General features: G+C 33.1%; 1 protein-coding gene across 1 annotated transcript in view; it reads left to right on the top strand.

Annotated features, from left to right (window-relative positions):
• The window catches only part of LOC111635369 (methenyltetrahydrofolate synthase domain-containing protein-like), a 43,599-nt gene extending 20,170 nt beyond the window's left edge, over positions 1–23,429 (top strand). Inside the window, exon 5 of the mRNA XM_023380314.1 lies at positions 23,006–23,429. Coding sequence (XP_023236082.1) covers positions 23,006–23,316 — 311 coding nt within the window. The 3' untranslated portion in view covers positions 23,317–23,429. The remainder of the gene's footprint in view (positions 1–23,005) is intronic.
• The last annotated feature ends 358 nt before the right edge of the window (positions 23,430–23,787 follow it).

Here is a 23,787-nt window from a genome sequence, read left to right as displayed (position 1 = left end):
GGTCGTTCGCACGCCTCTTCTTACGGTAGCGTTGAATATTTACGGCCTCAACTATGACGTCACTCCCCACTAACCCCCTGTGGTGATTGTGCATCTCCTGTACGTAGCGCGCTTACTCTAAAATCTTTTTCCCCAACTTTAGCAAGTATCCTATCTGCACACCTCCCTTCTTTACCAAAAGTATGTAGTTTTTCTCCCTCGGTATCGTATACCTATCATCGACGAAGACGTCACGGGTAAGACGACACCTGGGTAAACATTGGCAGCATTTAAACTTCTTCTAACCGACGCTCCACATTGTACCCGAGGAAGGCCTATTAAGAAGGCCGAAAACGTTTGTACTCCAGTTAATAAGGCTAGAAATTAGTGAGAAAGGTTTTGTGCTATTAGAAGACATTTATGTCGAAATAGTGGAATATGTGGAAAATGCATTTTTTATTTTTTCAACAGCCAGTTTAAAATAGAATTTTGTATGTCACAATCTTTATTTGAGGTACTGTACATATGTAATATGCATATAATTTGGTGGCAGCTATCTTAACTTCTGTTTTCAGTGCTTGTGAACCTTACTGCACTAGCACTACAGCAGCTAACTTAAAGCAGAAACAGTTTGTCTTTTAACAAAGTGGCTTTACTAGGAAATGCACCTAAAATCTTGAAAATCAATTTTATTATTAACAATTGGATGCCAGTTATAGCTTAAAGATTTAAATTTTATTTACAAAAATTATTCAAGTTAATTAATTTTAAATTTAAAAAATATTAATTGTTTTAACAAGTTTATATGAAGTCATATAATGAATTTTATCATAATTATTGATATAGATATAGATGATTAAAATTTCATTCCTTGAATAATTTGCTAAAGTAGCTTCTTAAATTTTATAAAATATACTTTGCTTTTAAAAAAATCATTGTTAACTCCAATCTTTCATCATTGTCGTCATTTTCTAGAAATAATGCAATTGAAAATTTTTATTTCTGAAAAACTATTTTTCAATGTAAAAAGAATAAAACTGATTCAATATGAAATTCTGCAAAGATGATTATGAATTTTGACTTCAGAATATTTCAAATTTGTATGAATGTCAAACTTAGAGCTTTTTAAAAAATTTATGGATGACAAAAATAATATTAAAATTTACATTTGCTAAGGATAATATGAGAAAGTTGTGAAAATTATAAAATTTCAGAATACTAATCATTCAATATATATTAAATATTAGCATTTTTCGTGTAGGTTGAGGAATTTTTAAAATAATTTATGGAAATTGTCGTGTGGTCTGGTCTAAAATTTATCATCATAAAAATAGATATATAAAATTTTTTCAATCATGTTTCCAATAATATCTTCTATAATTTTAAATGAAAGTTATTGTGATGTGTTTAGCTAAGAAGATAAATGGAAGGGTCAACACCAAAAACAANTTAATATTACCAATATGTCATTGAAAAGAAAATGTGCTGTATTATCATTAAAAGACAAATTAAAGTATTTGTTTCGATTATCCAAATTTTTCCTTATCCGGACTACCTTCATCTCCAATTAGTCCGGATAATCGAGGTTCTACTGTATATAATAACTGCTACAGAAATTAAAGTATTAATGTTTGAATCTGTGACACTTACAGTTAATATAACAGAATTTTATAATATTTTGAGATATACTGATATAAGTCAAGCTTTTTCTTTTCAAATTTGCACTCTTATAAGAGTGTTCATTGAAATGATTAAAATTTTATTCTATTTGTGATTTATAATTGAAGTCTATAATAAATATACATTTTTTTTCTTTCTCCAACATAATGATGAAATTTGTGATACAAAATGTTCTCTTTAATTTTATATTCTCTTAAATGCAGCTATTAATATTAGTATTATTAATAAAGTATGACCCCACCATTCACAAAATACTTGATACGATCATCAACCAATGTTTACTAGAATAAAAATGTTCTAATCATAAGTGCAACAAGAAGTTCCCACACACTTTTATATGGGTCATACATGGTATAGAATGTGTATGTCCTGGCAGAAAAATTAAATAATTTAAAAAGTACTAATACAATTTAAATTAAATGCAATTAATTAATTTTATTGTAAGACTACCATATTAAATAGGTATCCTCTAGGACAGGGGTCACCAAACTATGGTCCGCAGGCTGGATCAGGCTTGCAAGGTCAGTTCATCTGGCCTGCCACTGCACTGTGCCACAAATGAGCTAAAATATAATTATTTATATGGAAATATCATAGATTGTAGATGAACTTACTATGTAGAAAAAATTAAAATAAGTGTAAGTAAAAATGCCAAAATTGGTCCAATCTTATTTTTGCATTTGACAGTAATATAATTTTTCGGAAAATCAGTGAAATGAAAAATTTGGTAACTTTGGATATCAGAGTGCTTTTTGTGTAACTTTCTGCAATGAAGTTTCTAAGAAAAGTGATTACAAGCTTGCTGCAGCAATTGTGTTTGTATATTGGTAAATAAATATGTTAATTTTCCTTATTTTTTGTGTATTTAGTATACTGTATTGAACAAAATGGTTGTGGCTTGCGCTTGTCATTCTTTCAGTTATCTGGCCCATTGTGAGAAAAGTTTGATGACCCTTGCTCTAGGGTTTCTCTTGGTTTCAGTTGTGATTCCAGCAACAAATTAAACATATTGGTTAAACAGTGCATCAAGACATATTATTGCATTTGTTGTTAGAAAATGCATTTTGACTGTAAATAGCCCTCTTCAGTTGTAACAAAACAAATAAAATATAACTTACATAAAGCTTCCATAGAAATATTATATTTTCAAACTTTTAGCATTTGATTTTCATTACACCAGTTTTAAATGATTTAGCTACCAATAAACAACAATATTCAATCAGTTTGTGCATATATATTTATAATACTATTCAAGCATTTCACTAGTTGCATGCTTGTATTTAAATTAATATTACTTAAATTTTTTATAATTTTGTAATGTTTTTTAATTCTTTGTTTTTTACAATATTTTTTCCTACAAATTATTGAAATATCATTTCTATTAATAATAGAACTATCTCTTTGACAATGTTTGTACCAAAAAGAATTATTACTTTTTAAGTACAGTATATAGTTTGTTCTTACATGATTTTTGTACTTGTACTTTTAAAGACTATTTGCTATGCCAGTGATTTTTTTTGAAAATTACAGATTTTGGAATCTATTCATTTCATTGTCAAAGACAGTACTGAAAATTGGTTCAGTTTGTTTGAAGACTGCCATTTCATAAACTTAAATGTTATTGAGATTAAATACAGCAAGTCTTCCCTTACTATTATTTCCTTTAATGTCATTTCATTATAATATTTCCCTCAATGTGGGTTTCTGTCCGTGGTGAGGGGACCTCCCAGAGATGGTTTAGAAACTCCTCTTTACCATCCCTGGGATCTGAACGCCCACCCATGTGTTTGCCGTGCGTGGTGTCCCATATGCTGGAAAGGGGGATCCTGGTAGTTGAGGGGCAACATATCGTCCCCAACACACTGCTTTGGCCCCTGCTTCAGATAAACGGGCGGCTCAAATCAGGCTCCATTTGAGTCAATTGGCTGGTCGTTGAGTCATTTTTGACTTTGGCCTGGAGTCAACTGATCGATGCAGACCGGGTGGACATGTCAGTCTAGATGTGCTCTTCTTGACTGCATTGTGAGGGTATAGCTCCTGGGGAACCCTGGTGTGACAGTTTATGGGAGTCTCCCATGTGACGGCATCACCTTGTTGGGCCCCATGGTGGGTTGAGTCACTAGGAGCTGAATAGTTTTTCTTAAATATGGATTCATTAAAACCAAAAAAATCATGTACCAATGCATCACCACCAAAGGAGGATAGTGCCTCCAACCAACCATCTTATCTCATCATGCATGCTACGGGAGAAACACCTCTTTCTAAACGTTCCCCATTTTTGATTCAGAAACTCTTTGAATCGACCATTGGTCATCTTAAAAAAATCCAAAAGTTGAGGTCAGGAGATCTGCTTGTAGAAGCAACCTCCCCTCAACAGTCTAAAAAGCTTATGAAAACGAAATCTCTAGAGACATACAAGTCACCATCACACCACACACAAGTTTGAACTCATCACGTGGTGTGATATCTCAAATTGATCTGATGTCTGAGGATGAATCAGATATTCAGATTGGTCTTTCAGATCAAGGTGTCACTGCTGTTCAACGAATTTCGATCCGTTGAGACGGCAAGTTGATACCAACTAAACACCTTATATTGACTTTCAACAAACCAACATTGCCATCTTTTGTTGTGGCAGGATATCTCCATTGCCCAGTTTGCCCATACATTCCAAACCCGCTGCGTTGCTTTAAATAAATAACTACATGCTTACTGGAAATATTAAATAAAAATAAACAAACACCTTTCTCTATTCCAGCACAATTTTAATACGTTGAAAAACGTTTTCAATCGTTTTAATCGATCTTCTTCAGTTCAAAATTCGAACTATATAACGAACAAAGTATTTGAAAAAAATACAAAAAATTTCACATTGCTTATTTACAACTTAACGCTAAAGCGCATGCACATATTTATAAAATGTATAGATTAAACCTAAATAATTAAAAATAACGTCATTATATATCAAGTAATGTTATAAAAACAATTAATAACGCTGCCTATGCGGTTGCAATAGTTAATCTACGTTGCTTTAAATGCCAGCGGTTTGAACATTCACAAACATCCTGCTGAGGTAAAAGCCTATGTGCACAGTGTGGAATTGAAGGCCACCAAAGTACTGAGTGCTCCAGTACTCCATGCTGTGTAAACTGCAAAGATGCCCATCCTGCCTACTCTCGGAAATGCCTTGCATGGCAGAGAGAGAAAGAGATTCAGCGGGTAAAAACTGTAAACAATCTATCTTACTCAGAGGCGCATGGTCACCTCAAGCGCTCGTTTGAAACAGAAGACATTTGCGGCTGCTGTGAAGTCTACAAAGACGCTTGGGGTTCAAACTGATATTTCTGTTTCCTTAAAGGAATCTCTTACTCGCCATGCGAAATGTTTAATACTCCCATCACAAGAAACACCAGAAAAGGAGAGTACAAAAGCAAAAACACTCCTACCTAAAACAGGGGTAATAACGAGAAACCTGGATTCTAAAAAGGCTAGCAAGAACCCACTAAACAAACAGAGTGAAAGCAGCTCTCTCTAAATGTAAAAAATTAGAAGCTCACTCTATGAATGAGTTTTCTGATATCTCTGATGAAGAGACTAATATGCAGGTGACAAAACCAATGTCACCTCCAAAAGAAAAACCCCCTGTGAAATTAAAGAGGGGATACCCTTGCTAAAAATGCTGCCTCAAACACATAATGGATTACGAAATAATCCAATGGAACTGTCATGGTTTTTGCGACAACTTCTCTAACATTAAACACTTGACATCATCTACACCATCTCTCTGCGTGGCACTCCAGAAAACACATCTAAAACCTGGAGAAAGAATTTCTTTAAAAGGATTTGATCTCTACTGCAAGGATGATGATAGCCACAACCGTGCCAGTGGAGGTGTGGCTATACTGGTTGCAAAGCACGTTCCATTCTTACCGGTACAAATAACCACCGATTTGCAAGCTGTGGCAATCAGAATTTCTATTGGAGTAACTGTCACAGTTTGTTCTATTTACTTGCCACCAGATGTCTCAGTCAATGAGAATGAATTGGATGCATTAGTTGAACAGCTGTCAACACCATTCCTTTTACTTGGTGATTTTAATGGCCACAATCCTATGTGGGGCAGTCCTGACATCAACTGTCGAGGCAGAGCCATTGAGAGATTTATAGGTAATCACCAACTGTATCTATTTAATACTGGAGAAGTGATATACTTTCATGCCCCATCAAGAACATTTACTGCCATTGATCTATCATTAGCAACTCCAAATCTGTTTTCAGCATTTTCATGGGAGGTTGGATCTAATCCACTCTCTAGCGACCACTTCCCAATATTTTTAAAATATCAAGGCAGAAAAAGCTGTGAAACAGCCCATCCTTCATGCTGGAAACTTGAAACAGCAGATTGGCTTGCATTCCCCTCTTTGGCTGACATCACTGAGGAAATGGTCAATACTGCTGATATCAATGATGCAGTTGAAGTTGTCACTTCCAGTATCATTCAGTCAGCTGAAAAAACAATAGGACAAACATCAACCAGATATCCAAAGCATCCGAAACCATGGTGGAATCAGAATTGTGAGGCAGCATTTAAAAAACAAAAGAAAGCTTGAGGGATTTTCAGAAGGTACTACAAACAATTTGATTGCTTTTCAAAAAGCAAAGGCAAATGTCAGAAGAATAAGAAGGCTAAGCGAAAGGGATTCTTGGAGGAAGTATGTTTCTAGCATAACATCATCTACTAGCTCAAAAGCAGTCTGGGATAAAATCCATAAAATTAATGGGAAATATGCTTCTCACTCTCTGTCCATGCTAGAAAATAATGGCACAATAATCAGTGATATACAAGGCATTGCTGATTTGTTGGGTGAAACATTTTCCTCTTCATCCAGCAATATTATGTATCCAAGAAATTTTCAGGCTTATAAAACCCAAAGTGAAAAACAATATTTAAATTTCCATTCTTCATCTAATGAGGAATATAATGTGCCATTCACTAGAATTGAATTACATACAGCAATCTCTCGCTCAAGGAATAGTGCTGTAGGCCTGGATAAAATCCACTACAGCATGATTAAAAATCTGTCAAACAATTCCCTTTCTAATCTCCTGTGTCTGTTTAACAGAATATGGACAGAACATACTTTTCCTGACTCTTGGAGGCTATCTATCATTATTCCCATTCCCAAGCCAGGTAAAGACCACAAGAATCCTTCTAATTACAGACCAATCTCTCTGACAAGTTGCCTGTGTAAACTCTGAGAGGATGGTAAACAGATACCTAATATTCCTCCTAGAGGAAAAGAACTACTTTTCACCACATCAGAGTTGATTTCGTAGGAACAGAAGCACTACAGACAATTTGGTTAACCTTGAAACATTATATGCAAAGTGTTTGTTAGACGACAGCACTTAAGTGTCTGTGTTTTTTGACATAGAGAAGGCCTATGATCGCTGTTGGTGATATGGGATACTCCGTGATCTGTACCAATTCGGATTGCGGGGTAATTTGCCAATTTTTATAAAAAACTTCTTACAGAATCGAAGATTCCAAGTCAGGATGGGCAACACTTTATCTAGGCCTTTCACACAAGGTGTTCCTCAAGGCTCTATTTTGAGTGTGACTCTGTTCCTAATTAAAATTAATAGCATAGCTGTCTTCCCCCTAGTGTGAAACTTTCTCTGTATGTGGATGACTTTCAGATCTCCTGCCAGTCTAGCAACATGAGTTTTATCGAGAGACAACTGCAAACCTCCCTAAATTGCATACACCATTGGTCAAAGATTAATGGTTTTAGTTTCAACATAGAGAAGACCTCGTGCATCCACTTTTGCCGAAGGCATGGTGCACTTGGATCCTGAAATCCACTTAAATGGGGTTAAAATCCCAATGGTCAAAGACGCTAAGTTTTTGGATGTTTTGTTCGACCATAAACTGACGTTCTTGCCACACTTGTGCAATTTGAAGAGTAGATGTTTAAAATCTTTGAACCTTCTAAAGGTACTGTGCTGCTCATCCTGGGGAGCAGACAAATGCTCTATGCTCAGGATTTATAGGGCCCTTGTCTGCTCTAAGCTGGATTACAGATGTGTTGTCTGTGGCTCTGCGTGAGAATCTACTCTTCGAATGCTGGATCCAATCCATCATCAAGCACTGCGTTTGTGCACTGGTGCATTTCGAACTTCTCCGGTTCAAAGTTTGTATGTGGATGCTTATGAGCCTCCACTATCTCTCAGGAGAGAAAAGTTGTCTTTTTTTTTTATTATATGAAACAGAAATCTTATACTAAACCCTCAGTCGAATTTACAATATCAGATACTCAGCTGAAAAGACTATTTGAAGCTCGCCGAAGTATGTCCCTACATTCAACATAAGAATGGAGAATGTGAGCAGCACGATTGACCTGGACACAAGCAACATCTCACAGGTTGAGGTTAATATTGATAGTATTCCTCCTTTGTCAACCCAACCGATAAATGTTGATCTAAGCTTAAAGTGGTTCCCCAAAGAGACCACACCAGATTATGTCTACAGACAGCACTTTGCAGAAATTCAACATCATGACAGGAATTTAATTCCTACATACGCTGATGGATCTAAATCGGATAAGTACAGTAATACCTTGACACGCTACCCTGACTTACGCGAACCCAGAGTTACGCGATTTTCAAATCTTGCCGATTCGTTTTTTGTTTGAGCACCATGCAACTCTTAATTACTCACTCCCCCCCACACTATTGTTCAGCTTACATGTTCGGACGTGTCGTGCAGAATCGACGCATAGCTACAATTTATTTTGTGTTATTTATTTCTGTGCTTGTTTTATCTATGGAGACTTGAGAGACTCTACTATGTCAGCCAAACGAAGTAGAACTGATTATTCTGCATCGAACAAGAAAAGAAAAACTTTATCTTTGGAATGTAAAGTTAACATTATTAAAGACTTCGATACAAAAATGAAAATTTGTGAATTGGCAAAGAAGTTTGATCTACCGGAATTGTCGGTCAGAACAATTACAAAAGGTAAAGAAAAAATTCTCGAAGCTGTGAAAAATGCTCAATCTTTAAATTCAAGCATCATTTGTAAATGTCATGGTATTATCACTGAGATGGAAACAATGTTAAAATTATGGTGTGATAATCAAGTATTTGTGAAAAATTGTATAATAATATAATATGTTATACATATATATTATCTAAGATTTTATTAAACATTTTTGTCTAAATTATTGCTTTTTTAGTCTCCGGTCCCAATTAAAAATTATTTGTATGTATTTATATGCAAAATTATACCCCGACTTACGTGAATTCAACTTATGCGGTTATCTCTCGGTCCCACCTATCATGTAAGTTCGGGGTATTACTGTATGTTGACTTAGCCTTTGTTTGCCAGGATGAAATTGTGGCAGAACAAATAGCACCAAATTCTTCCATCTTTACTGCGGAGTTGCAGGATATTTATTTAGCCTTAAAGTATATAAATAGGAAAGGTCATTGTTGCTGCATGATTTACACTGACTCAGTCAGTGCACTTCAGGCTTTGATCTCACCGGAACCTAGTTTCCACTCCATAGTGACTAAAATTCGTAAACTGTTTTGCCATCTTCTTGCAAGGAATTTTTCTATAAAATTTTGTTGGGTTCCAGGCCATGTAGGTATAAGAGGAAATGAAGAAGCTGCAAAGTCAGCAAGTCCTCCACATCATACAATGTGTATTGAAGGTGGTGATTTGAAGCTAGTCGTTAAAAAACGACTAGCAGAGAGATGGCATATTATGTGGAACGCACAAACCCACAATAAACTACATGAGATCAAACCTTTGGTTGAAAGTTGGACACATAATAAGCAGTATGATAGGAGATCTGAGGTTGTCCTTTCTCGTCTGAGAATTGGACACACTCAACTGACTCATCAATACCTTTTGAAGAGTGATGATCAACCTGTATGTCAATATTGCAATTGTACTGTAAGTGTTAAACACATACTTTGCAACTGCGTTGCTCTTGATCAATGTCGTAGACAACATTTCAAAAATGCAAGTTTGAGAGAGATTTTGAGCCAGAGGCCAAATCTTGATAAGATACTGAACTTTTTGAAGGTCAATAATATGTATAGAGAGATTTGATTACTTATTTATTTATTTTACAGTTTTTATTTACCTTGTTTTGTTTATTTATATTGTTGTATATATCTGTTCTTGTTGTTTATTTATTTATTCATTTATTTAATTATGTCTTATGTTTGTTATCTGTGATGTTTAAAATTTTTACCATTTGCCCTGGCGCAGCTTAGCCTACATGGCTCTTGTGCCAAAAAACTAAAACCAACCAACCAACCAACCATTATAATATTGTTGAAAAAAGATAAAAGTTCAGTTTGTAAGCATTTATAATTATTATTGTTGAATTTTTGTTATAAACAGTAAAATTCATTCTGTGAGGTGGAAAACAAATGCTAGAGATTGCAAACATGTTCCAAATAGACCAAACTACAGCTTGCTTATGTCAATTAGCCTATGATAAAATTGGTTTTATTATCCATCATTTTGCTTAATGTTGCAGTTTTTAAGAATATATTGATGTTAAGTGAGGACTTGCTGTACTGATTTTTATAAATTGTCTTCACTGTTTGCAATTACAACTTAGTCATCATCAAAAAGCAATGTGCTTAATCTGCTTACAGCAATGTTGCATCTGATATTAAAGCCTCTAATGAATTTTTTCCATTCTATTATATGTATGTATGTATACACACACAATATATTATAACTAAATAGCTATAAAATACAATAACCTCACAACTGAATGGAATGCAATATTATTTAACATTTTATTGTCTTGATATATTAATTTTGTTAATTTATATATTTATTTATTTATTACATCACAAATAGGAAATGCCAGTTGTCTATTGATCCCCACCCTCCATTTAACAAAATCCTGACAACAGTAAAAAGAAACATCTAAAAACTCATAAAAACTTGACAATTTTAAAGAGGATATATATAAGTATGTAAAGTAACACAGCTAAGAAAATACAAAAAACAATGTGTAAAAACACTATATACACAAAAGGACATGAAAACATTTGAATATACTAAAAACATAAGATAGTATACTGTAAACATGTTAAAAACATAAAAATGCAAAAACTCTGACAAAAATAAATATATGAACATATAAATAAAAATATGTAAAAAAAATTCTCATTTTGGCCTTGGTAAAATTATCATCAATTGAATAAAAGGCATTTACATGATAATTTATATTTAGGGAATGTTATGTGAACTTGATTTTCTGTCAGAATAATACTTTCAGATATGTGATTAAAAAAAAATTATGAGATATTGATAAATGAAAATGAGGAACAGATATACAAGTTGAATTACAGATGAATCTGCTTGGAACTCTCAGACACAGCCAATGTGGTGATAGGAGACTGTTTATATAAAAGTATACAATCAAAGTTTTAATTTGTTCTTGAAAATCAGGAAGCCTAAATCTTACTCAAGCAACATTTGGAATGCAAATTTGAGGTAAATTTCCAAATTTGTTTAAGAGCAAGTATAATTAATGTAATTCTTTATAAACTTTGGTTGAAGTGAAGATGCAGCCATATACCACATTGTTATGCAATAGTAAATAAAAGACTGAATATTTGCAAAAAGTAATGAACATAGAATAAATTTTTGAGAAATCAACCTACAGAGTGCAAAAAAATGCTTTGAGGTATTGCAAGCAATTTCACTATTTTGTCTATTTGGCCATTTAAAATTCAATTTATTATCGAAAATTTCTCCGTGATCATTATATGAATTTACATATTGTTAAGTAATTATTTATAATAATGGGAAGAAGAGAAGGATTTCATATCAGTGAAAAACACATAACAGTTTTATCTTTATTAATAGCTAGATTAAATTTTCCAAATACAGAGACTATTAGTTTTAAATCTAATTGGAGTTGATTAAAATCATAGTTAAGCAATTTAATGTCACTTGCATAGGCCATGATATTTGAGTTAATATTATCAAAAAACTATCTAGGCTGAGGAAAAAAAAAATAACTAGCTAACTAACACTAACTAACAAAAAAAACTATATAGGCTGAGAAAAAAAGAGTCCACTCAAAATTGACTCCTGCCATATTCCACATAAAGGAGGAAAATCAAGGAATGAAAAAAATCACCTTTTTGAATCTTACATGTATAGTTTGAGAAATAGTTACTTAACCATGAATGGATTGATGTATCTATATCAAATCTGTTGCAGTGTGTGTTAATAAGGATGTTTGACATTATAGAATATACACTGCTGGCCATTAAAATTGCTACACCATGAAGGCGGCACGCAACAAATGCAAAATTTGCATGAAATTACAGCATGCTGAGATAAGCAAATGGTTAGTATTTCAACGCATGCTCGCAAAGCAGGTAGGAGTAAGGCCACCTACAGTCTGTATAAAAGGGAAGATTGTAAAGCTGGTTTCTCATATGGAAATTACATTCGTATGTTGGTTGCTTGTGTAATGGTTTTGTTATGCCTCCTGTAAGGAGGAGGAATGCCTACCAGTATCAGAGTTTAATTGTGGTAGAAGTGCAGACTACAAGTACTACGGTTTATCATTCCACACTATTGCTTCTTGTGCTGGTCATGATACCATGACTGTCATGAGAATATGGAATTGATGGGTCTGGGAGGGCCATACAGAATGCCATATGGGATCTCAACAGCCCCTGATGAGTAATACCCAAGAGGACAGACATCTTTTCCACATAACTTTGCATCACGTACTCTGAGTTAGGAACTTCATTTTGTTCATAAGATTGTTTTCAGAGCATGTGCCTGCACAGACAGTGTAATGATGTCTGCAGCACATGGATTATCAGCATGGTGACCATTGCTGTGGCTTTCCTTGATGCTGCAGCAGAGACAGGTGTGCCTACAATGGTGCATTCAATGATGAATATGGATGCAGGAGTGGCATCATTTCATCTTTTCAGACAAAGTCTGGTTCTGCATACAGCATCATGATGGCCATATCCTTGTATGGAGGCACGAAAGGAAACGATCATTGCCAGTTTGCATTCATCATCGTCTTGTGGACCCAGCACCTGGAGTGATGGTATGGGGTGCCAGGTCTGGTCACGTCTTACCTGTATAGCCAGTAATTTGGACTGCCACCATTACATTTCTGATGTGTTAAGGCCTGTCACTGTGTGCTATCTACGAGGTGTTTGTCGCACTACCTTTCAATAGGACAATGCACAACAGTGCATTGCCCATGCTGTCCTGCCCTTTCTGAATACTGAAGGTGTTTGACTGTTGCCCTAGCCTGAACATTCTCCAGATCTGTCACCAATTGAGAATGTCTGGTCAGTGGTTTATGGTACCACAGCTCGCAAGTCAATACAATAGATCAAACTTGTTGCAGAGCTGGATTACAGCTGTTATTGCTGCCAGAGGCCACTGCTCTGGGTACTGATTTCTGCATTTTCTGTACCACAAAATTACCTGTCAACTTAAATATGTATTCTTCCATTATACTGTATGTGTACAATAAATATGATTCTGCTATTTGTTTTCCTTCCTGGTGTAACATTTTTAATAGCCAGCTGTGTAGTACTTTATATTGAATCTTCCAGAGCAATTCTTTTCTTACTATCAAAGTTTTTAAAATGGTTAAATATAATTGATAAAATTTCCTTAAATATAAAAGCAGATTGTACTATAGAAAAACATATTGAAAACTTATATTAGTATAGTGACTTAAGCTACATTTATTTGAAAAACAATAAAGAAATGAAAAGCATGTTTTAAGTATTGAGAATATAAACTAATAATAATATAATGTCAGTGTAATAAGTGTATAACTAAATTGATAATTTTTATTCATTAATACTACAAGATCTTTTATTATTGAATATTTATCTGTGTTATTCATATTTTAATAAACTTACAGGAGAGAGGATTGGTAAAGGTGAAGGATATGCAGATATGGAATATGCTATGATGAGAACAATGGGTGCTATCGATGAAAATACTGTTGTTGTAACAACTGTCCATGATTGTCAGGTATTTGATAGTTTGCCCTCTCAATTATTTAAGGAACATGATCTTCCTGTAGATATCATCATAACACCCAAAAAAATTATAAGATGTCAACCACGACTACCAAAACCAAAATGCATCAATTGGTCATTAATTACCAAGGAGAAGTATCAAGAAATACCAATTCTTCAAAAACTACAAAGTTTGCAGAAGGAGCAAAATCTCTAATAAGAGCCATATATATGTATTATGTGTGTTGTAAAATCACATTTTATACACAAATTAATTGTAATATAAATTAAAATTAATATCTGAAAATAATTCATAGTTTATTTGCATTAATGAGCATATTAACAAACATTTATTGTGACATCGTCACAATGCCAGGCTGCAATTTTTAATCATATTCTTAATTTGTTCAATTTAAAACATAGGTTCTCCATCTCAAATTTGTAGCGTCTTGCCCCTGTACATCATACTTTTCCTGATGATAAAAGAGTCATGCCAGTCATCTATGTAACTCCATTTAGGAGAAAATTTCTGAATTGAATTTACATGACTTCCAGACTAGACCAGAGTTCATATAGTTAATTGGGACCTCCTGCCCATAACTTTCCCTATCTGATCATTTATCTAACACTGTTCTCAAGATTAAGGAAGGACAGACAATGGATGAATTTACAGGTCTATAATTTTTTCAAATTGCAGCCAATTAATATATCACTTATAATAATCAAATCTGAATACAATAAAATTGTAAAGTTTTAACAATTAATACTCTGTTAACATATAACAATGCAGAAGTATGGTTATTGCTTTTCAATAAATCACTTTTACTATATTTAGTCAAAATACAATAATCAATATTGACATGTTAGAAATTTTTTAATATTTAATGGTGATATTTTTAATACACTGGTATGCTAAAATGAACGTATCAATAACTGGTCTAGAACCTCGTTCATCATAGCATCTGTTTTATCATGCATTAAAACATATATTTTTGATTTTATATTTTTCCTATTTAAATGGTTATGTTAGATGGTAACTTTGCTGTAGGCTGTGGACTTAGAACAGATTATATGTAAATATAAGTGTAAAAATAATATAAAATTAAATTTTTAACTTTTATACAGTACACATATGGGTTTCCATCTGTTCTGATCATTAATTTAGCCTTACCATATTCAGCACTCAGATCATCTACATTTTTTCCACTTTCTTCCTTGGAAATTATTTGTTTCTTTATGTCTAAGCTTTCACTCTATTTTGCTGCCTCATAGATAAAATTATTCTGTATATGCATAATAATTTTAAAATATATTTTTATTGCTAAAACACAAATACAGTAATACCTCGACTTACGCTACCCCAACTTACGCGATTTTCAAATCTCATCGATTCATCTTTTGTTTGAGCGCCACACAGCTCTTGATTACTCAATCCCCCCATACTATGGTGTAAGGAACCAAGTCTGAGCTTTATTTTTATTTTACTTTTATTTTGCTTTCATTATATTTTGTTTGGGGCTTATGTTTAGTTAAGACGAAGGTTTCCTCACCATTCACCTTAGTAACTTAAAAATAGAAGAAAAACCAACTCACCGACGAAAGAAAAGCGCCGTAGAAAAACTCGCGCACACTTGCGCTTCCCAAGCGGAAAAAAGTAAGTCCGCACCGAGAAAAAGGGGGGGAAGACCCCACAACCCAGTTAGGAATCGCTAAACCTTAAAAGAATAAAGCATCCCGATAATTGTTAAAAAGAATAATGTAAAAGGTTAGCGAAGTATTGTCGGAAAATAATCTGCCAGATAAACAAGAAAAATTTAATGTTACAGATAAGTATGTAAATGAGGAGAGTGAGCTCATTCAGAATTGTGACGTCACCTCACACTATAAAGCCTCTAACTCAAGTGAAAACGAACGAGGTGAATTCCTGATAGCAACGAGCTTTGGTGAGCTTCGTAGCAGTGAACGAGAGAGGTGTCCGATAGGATTTTGAAGTTATTCGATTTGTGGATCGACGATTATAGAAAGTCTTGAGAGTTTGAGGAAATAGGTTCCTAGTATATTGAGGTGACGATTAGGATCTTTAATTTATAAGAATTATTGTTTATAAGTTAATTCTTTGATTTTGTCGAATTCCAAAGGGGAATAGAATTAAGTTAGAAATAGATTGATTTGAGTTTGTCGGATTGATTCTTGTTGAGTTCCATTGAATAAATTATTGTTTGATTTTTACTAAATACTGTATAGAGTTTATTAATAGAAGTTTAATTAAATATTTGATTTTGTTATTGACAAACTTTGTCATTATTTAATTCGGTGCACGCTTAAAGTCCAGGCCTGGCACACTAACGCGAATCCGCGTAAAGTACCCGTTAGGGAACGGCTATTTCCGGCACACAGTAGTGTCGATAATCGTTGGAAAGTCGGAAAAATAATATAGTACTTTACAATTGTTCAGCTTACATGTTCGGACGTGTTGCACGGAATCGACACATAGCTACAATTTATTTTGTGTTATTTATTTCTGTGTTTGTTATATCTGCAGAGACTTGAGATGTGATGATTTCTTGTAACCGTGAACGAATCAAAAGACAAGATAAGATTAACGAGAACATTTATTAGCTTACATACATCCGACTTGGATTTTACACAAATTGCGAAATTATACCCCGACTTACGTGGTTATCGCTCGGTCCCACCTATCGCGTAAGTTCGGGGTATCACTGTACACAGAAACTATAATAAATACAATGACTACTGCTGTAATCAAAGTGGGAAAAACCTCAACATGTCATGTGCATGCACATTATATATTGATCACATTCATTGTAGTATCATTCTTTCTATCATACCCCAAAGTATTCTGATAAATTTATGCACCATTCATTTATAAAAACTATCAGTTCAAGTTTAAAATTTGACGAAATCAATACAACTAATGTGATGCACTAAAAATACAATAAATCAAGAATTTCGTTTATCCACAAACTCGTAAAGATTCAAACATTGATATTTTATATTGCAGCTATTTTATAATTATGTTCATTAAAAAATTTCCTTTTCATAAAATTAAAAATACTGATGACTTTGTTTTGAGATTGAAGTGGTCTTTTGGATCCATTTGATTCTTATCATTTCTAACATACTAAGAGCCAATTACAGAAGCCAGATTTAAGTAAAAATGGTTTAGACCACTCTCTGCCACCTAATTCTAGACTTTATCCAAGTAGTTGGCTATTTTTCATGACAAAAAAAGCATAAGTATAGACAAGTATAAATCATGACTCAGTTCAACCTTTTTTTTCTGTAATTAATCTTAAAGGCAACTATGAAGAGATGATTAGCTGCTAGTAAAAATCATACTATTTTGAAGAATTCATGAAATGCAAAGTAAATAAAATTTTCCATTAAACAAAGAATTTATGGCAGATACAACCAGAATAAAATAATTTTTCAATTTATGATACTCTAACCTGCAACAATAACATTTACGTAACTTATATAAAGGTGCATTTTCTAGTTAAGCAGCTGGAAGTTACTTTAAGCAATTTCCACTTTCGTCGGAAATACTTCTACAACTCAGTTACTCAGCATTGTTGTTTGGCCCTTTGTATATATTCTTTTACAAATAAAAATGTTTAGTCAGAAACAATGCAGAATTGTCACTGAGATTATAAAATATCAGAGGCAGACACTTAAGAAAATTTGATATCACGTAAAAATTGCAATTACCTATTGGGTAAACAACAACAATAGAATATATTTATTCACCATTAATAATAAATTTGAAGACATTTATACTACTATGCATATGTAGCTAGAACTATTTCTAAGACTAACAGCACAAAACCTTTCTCACTAATTTCTAGCCTTATTAACTGGAGTACAAATGTTTTCGGCCTTCTTAATAGGCCTTCCTCAGGTACACTGTGGAGCGTCGGTTAGAAGAAGTTTAAATGCTGCCAATGCCTTCTTACGGTAGCGTTGAATATTTACGGCCTCAACTATGACGTCACTCCCCACTAACCCCCTGTGGTGATTGTGCATCTCCTGTACGTAGCGCGCTTACTCTAAAATCTTTTTCCCCAACTTTAGCAAGTATCCTATCTGCACACCTCCCTTCTTTACCAAAAGTATGTAGTTTTTCTCCCTCGGTATCGTATACCTATCATCGACGAAGACGTCACGGGTAAGACGACACCTGGGTAAACATTGGCAGCATTTAAACTTCTTCTAACCGACGCTCCACATTGTACCCGAGGAAGGCCTATTAAGAAGGCCGAAAACGTTTGTACTCCAGTTAATAAGGCTAGAAATTAGTGAGAAAGGTTTTGTGCTATTAGAAGACATTTATGTCGAAATAGTGGAATATGTGGAAAATGCATTTTTTATTTTTTCAACAGCCAGTTTAAAATAGAATTTTGTATGTCACAATCTTTATTTGAGGTACTGTACATATGTAATATGCATATAATTTGGTGGCAGCTATCTTAACTTCTGTTTTCAGTGCTTGTGAACCTTACTGCACTAGCACTACAGCAGCTAACTTAAAGCAGAAACAGTTTGTCTTTTAACAAAGTGGCTTTACTAGGAAATGCACCTAAAATCTTGAAAATCAATTTTATTATTAACAATTGGATGCCAGTTATAGCTTAAAGATTTAAATTTTATTTACAAAAATTATTCAAGTTAATTAATTTTAAATTTAAAAAATATTAATTGTTTTAACAAGTTTATATGAAGTCATATAATGAATTTTATCATAATTATTGATATAGATATAGATGATTAAAATTTCATTCCTTGAATAATTTGCTAAAGTAGCTTCTTAAATTTTATAAAATATACTTTGCTTTTAAAAAAATCATTGTTAACTCCAATCTTTCATCATTGTCGTCATTTTCTAGAAATAATGCAATTGAAAATTTTTATTTCTGAAAAACTATTTTTCAATGTAAAAAGAATAAAACTGATTCAATATGAAATTCTGCAAAGATGATTATGAATTTTGACTTCAGAATATTTCAAATTTGTATGAATGTCAAACTTAGAGCTTTTTAAAAAATTTATGGATGACAAAAATAATATTAAAATTTACATTTGCTAAGGATAATATGAGAAAGTTGTGAAAATTATAAAATTTCAGAATACTAATCATTCAATATATATTAAATATTAGCATTTTTCGTGTAGGTTGAGGAATTTTTAAAATAATTTATGGAAATTGTCGTGTGGTCTGGTCTAAAATTTATCATCATAAAATAGATATATAAAATTTTTTCAATCATGTTTCCAATAATATCTTCTATAATTTTAAATGAAAGTTATTGTGATGTGTTTAGCTAAGAAGATAAATGGAAGGGTCAACACCAAAAACAAATGGCATAAGGTTCATGATATTGGCCTTATTCTCCCAAGCCATAGATTTATGATTAAATTTTTAAAATTTGTTCAAAATAAAGAGTATTGGTTTTGAAAATATTTTTTAATTTAAAAAAGCAGTAAAAATTACATAAACAGTTTATTTCACAATAAAAATATCAACTAGCTGTACTTACTTGATTTGTTGTTCATTATCTGAGTAACAAGAAAATATGGACATGAGAACCTTATGCCATTTGTTTTGGTGTTGACCCTTCTTTATGAATGAATATTTTCAGAGTAATGATGAACGTTCATCATTACTCTGAAAATATTCATTCATAAAGAATTTTAGAATTTCATGAAACTCATTTTTTAATAGAAATATTTACTGTAGAAATATAATTTCAAAATCATAACCAGCCAAGACTAATGAAGTAAAGCAACTCAAATGTCCAAAAAAGAATTTTATAATGAAAAGCAATTTTATCATTAACTTAATTTTAAAAAATATATCTTTTATTTCTGGGTAAGTATTGACCTATTTTCCCCAGAATGTCTTTCCATCTTTTAAAATAGAATATCATTTTTGATTATTCTAAAGCACAGAATACTCTTGCTAATCCAGCCATTCCTTGCACAGAGGGTGATTCCTGATTAAAAGGTGTGAATGGGCCTATAGTAGGCTGACCATAACGTTTACAATCCTACCAGGGAGTCATTTCAGAATCAGTTAAAATGGGGTGTAAAACTGATTGAACTTTGGTTATGTTTAAAATTTTTTACTTTATTAATCTATGAATTGGTGTTATTAAATTTACTATTTTCAAAAATTGATTCTACAATGAAATATTAAAAACAGGCAAAACTGAGGACTGTTTCCTTCATTGTACTGTATTTTAAATTTCAGTAATTTAATGAAGTACTGTAATTGTGATGATCTTATATGTATGATAATAAATCAAAAACTTTTCGGTTCAAAATCGCAGCTGGTAACTGAAACAAGTGGTAAATATTTCATGATGCATGGGCATCTCATGATTGTCTCATGAAAAATCCAATATGTTGGATCTGAGAGCCATAGAAGGGAATCTNAACACCAAAAACAAATGGCATAAGGTTCATGATATTGGCCTTATTCTCCCAAGCCATAGATTTATGATTAAATTTTTAAAATTTGTTCAAAATAAAGAGTATTGGTTTTGAAAATATTTTTTAATTTAAAAAAGCAGTAAAAATTACATAAACAGTTTATTTCACAATAAAAATATCAACTAGCTGTACTTACTTGATTTGTTGTTCATTATCTGAGTAACAAGAAAATATGGACATGAAAACCTTATGCCATTTGTTTTGGTGTTGACCCTTCTTTATGAATGAATATTTTCAGAGTAATGATGAACGTTCATCATTACTCTGAAAATATTCATTCATAAAGAATTTTAGAATTTCATGAAACTCATTTTTTAATAGAAATATTTACTGTAGAAATATAATTTCAAAATCATAACCAGCCAAGACTAATGAAGTAAAGCAACTCAAATGTCCAAAAAAGAATTTTATAATGAAAAGCAATTTTATCATTAACTTAATTTTAAAAAATATATCTTTTATTTCTGGGTAAGTATTGACCTATTTTCCCCAGAATGTCTTTCCATCTTTTAAAATAGAATATCATTTTTGATTATTCTAAAGCACAGAATACTCTTGCTAATCCAGCCATTCCTTGCACAGAGGGTGATTCCTGATTAAAAGGTGTGAATGGGCCTAAAGTAGGCTGACCATAACGTTTACAATCCTACCAGGGAGTCATTTCAGAATCAGTTAAAATGGGGTGTAAAACTGATTGAACTTTGGTTATGTTTAAAATTTTTTACTTTATTAATCTATGAATTGGTGTTATTAAATTTACTATTTTCAAAAATTGATTCTACAATGAAATATTAAAAACAGGCAAAACTGAGGACTGTTTCCTTCATTGTACTGTATTTTAAATTTCAGTAATTTAATGAAGTACTGTAATTGTGATGATCTTATATGTATGATAATAAATCAAAAACTTTTCGGTTCAAAATCGCAGCTGGTAACTGAAACAAGTGGTAAATATTTCATGATGCATGGGCATCTCATGATTGTCTCATGAAAAATCCAATATGTTGGATCTGAGAGCCATAGAAGGGAGTCTCTATCTATATATATAACCCATTCAACGGGTGTCCGTCTGTCCCGTAACCGTTTGATAACGGACACTAGAGGCGCCCCTATCGTGTGTCATATTTCAAACATTCAAATTAACAATTTTAATTCTTATTTAAATTAACAATATGAATTATTATTATTCATTTGGCCAATAAATTATTATTTGGTCAATATAACAATATAAATTCAGTATATTTGTAATAGGAATATATTATTTCAGGGGCTTATATCTCGCGAAGGGTCGCGAGTAAGGGTATGGTTCCTTTGACTTTATTGTTCGCACAGGGGCTACTGTTTGGGGGAGTCACCACCTCTTCATTCGGAGGGTAAATCTTACCATTGGGACTTAAACAGAGCTGTACAGCATATTGATAGGAACAAAAAAGTCAAAGGAACCGTTCCTCATGGAAATTTGTAAATAACGCACCAGGCTACTAGTTTTCCATAAAAGAGTGATGTAGAGTGATATTGAATTGAAACCCATGGGCATGGTAAATGGTCAAAGCTATGACGCTTGTACAAAATTAGTTTGACATACATTAATCCCCCTCCATTACGTGAATTCACTCTAACACAATATTTAAAAATTTGTCAAATAAACTTTACGGAAATAAGTGATAGTTACAACACAAAGTGTGTTTGTGGTTTTTGTGTAACCTTGTATATACAGTCGACCCCCTATAACACGGGTTCCTATAGTTCAGATTCCTATATGACGGTATCCGTACAAACATGGTAAAAAAACTCCTATAATTCGGTAAAACGTCATCGGGCAGCCGAACTACTTTCCGCCGTCCAGCGCCACGCTACGGAGAGTTTAGGCGGGTAAATTGAGTTTACTATCGTCTGTACAGTATGTAAATTAGGTACCTTAAGTCTAATACAGCACTAATTTTATACATTTCTTGTGAAAGAAACATTTCTTATTCAACGGCCATAAAAATTATTTATATTAATGATGTCTCCAAAGTTCAACGAAGTTTTCGCAGAAAAATAACTTATCAGAAATCGCGGCCGCCGTTTGGTGCGCTGCTTCGCGACGAAAACAAGCTTAAGCAATGGCGACGTCGAACAGTGCATACTCGGTAAGTAATCCTACAATTTTTTGTTTATAGCATAGTTTATACGGATTATTCCCAAAACAATATACGTATTTTGGAAATGCTGAGTCGAATTAGTCTAGCAATCGATTAATTTTATGGAAGAAAACCTTTCAAACAGCTGTAGTCCGTAAACTTCACACGTGTCGCGCTGTGATTGGCAAGGTCTCCTAAAACATCAATTTCATAAAAAACGGAACGTATCTACCGTGTTATAGGGGGTCGACTGTACATGTATATTTTAAAAAACTTAAAACTTTTTAAAAAAGTAAAATAACTACCATATTTAAGAATATGGAACAGATTTCTATTTTACATGCTTCCAAGGCTGTTACATTAAAATGTTCTTTAAAGACGATGTTGCCCTTTGATGCTGATTCTATTTTGGAGACCCGCAAGCAAATAATACAGCAGATTGAAATATGATACTATACACAGAAATGGAACCCAAATAAACATAAACAGTATGTGAATTGGGTAGCATTTTCATGCAAATGGAAGCACCTAGGTAATCACAATGGAGGTTATATTGGATAATTGAGGGTCAAATTAACGAGAGTCTATTATATTCAAATGATTGCTTTTAGATGCTTACAAATGATTGGTTTTTACATTAAAATATATATTTCAGGATTTAGAATTGGCAAAGGCGAAGGATATGCAGATATAGGATATGCTATGATGAGGATAATAGGCATAGTCGATGAAAATACTCCTGTTGTAACGACTGTCCATGATTGTCAAGTATTGGATGATTTACCTCAAGAGCTCTTTAACGACTACGATCTTCCAGTAGACGTCATTATTACTCCTACAAAAATTATAAGATGTCGACCATCTTTACCAAAACCAAAAGATATTAACTGGTCAATGATAACGAAGGAAAAATTTCAGGAAATTCCAATTCTTAAAACATTAAAGAACTACCAGAGAAATTTGTAAATCATCCTTACATTATATGGTGATGAGCATTAAGTAATGAAATTCGTATAATTCAGTGGCGTGTCGTCATTACAATTTTTTATAAAATACAAGGGAAGCTTTATAAAAAATAAATACATATTAATTTTAATTATACGAAAATAATCGCACAATATTTTATTATAACCGCATTATGTATCTTGTTACAAATTTCTATACTACACGTGAAAAAAAAAATTGCTATTGTATATTCCAATATTAGTGGCGGAGTGGAATCTCTGTATTGTCAGATTCCAAAAAGTCAGATTTGCGCACGCGCTTTACGGAGCACCACCCTCACCCGGTTTAGCCGGTGGAAGCTTACGACCTTGGGTCGATCTACACATATAAACGCTTCAAATTCTATCCGGGACCGGTTCCGGGCTGTTAGCCGCCCGATTACGCGAATAACGAGTGGATTTATAACTTAACCCAACCGATAAGAATTTACTG

The sequence above is a fragment of the Centruroides sculpturatus genome, unplaced genomic scaffold (genome assembly GCF_000671375.1).
Source record: "Centruroides sculpturatus isolate CEXI.00-Female unplaced genomic scaffold, Cexi_2.0 scaffold713, whole genome shotgun sequence".
NCBI classification, from domain to species: Eukaryota; Metazoa; Arthropoda; class Arachnida; order Scorpiones; family Buthidae; genus Centruroides; species Centruroides sculpturatus.
This window is presented reverse-complemented; position numbering and strand designations above follow the sequence as displayed.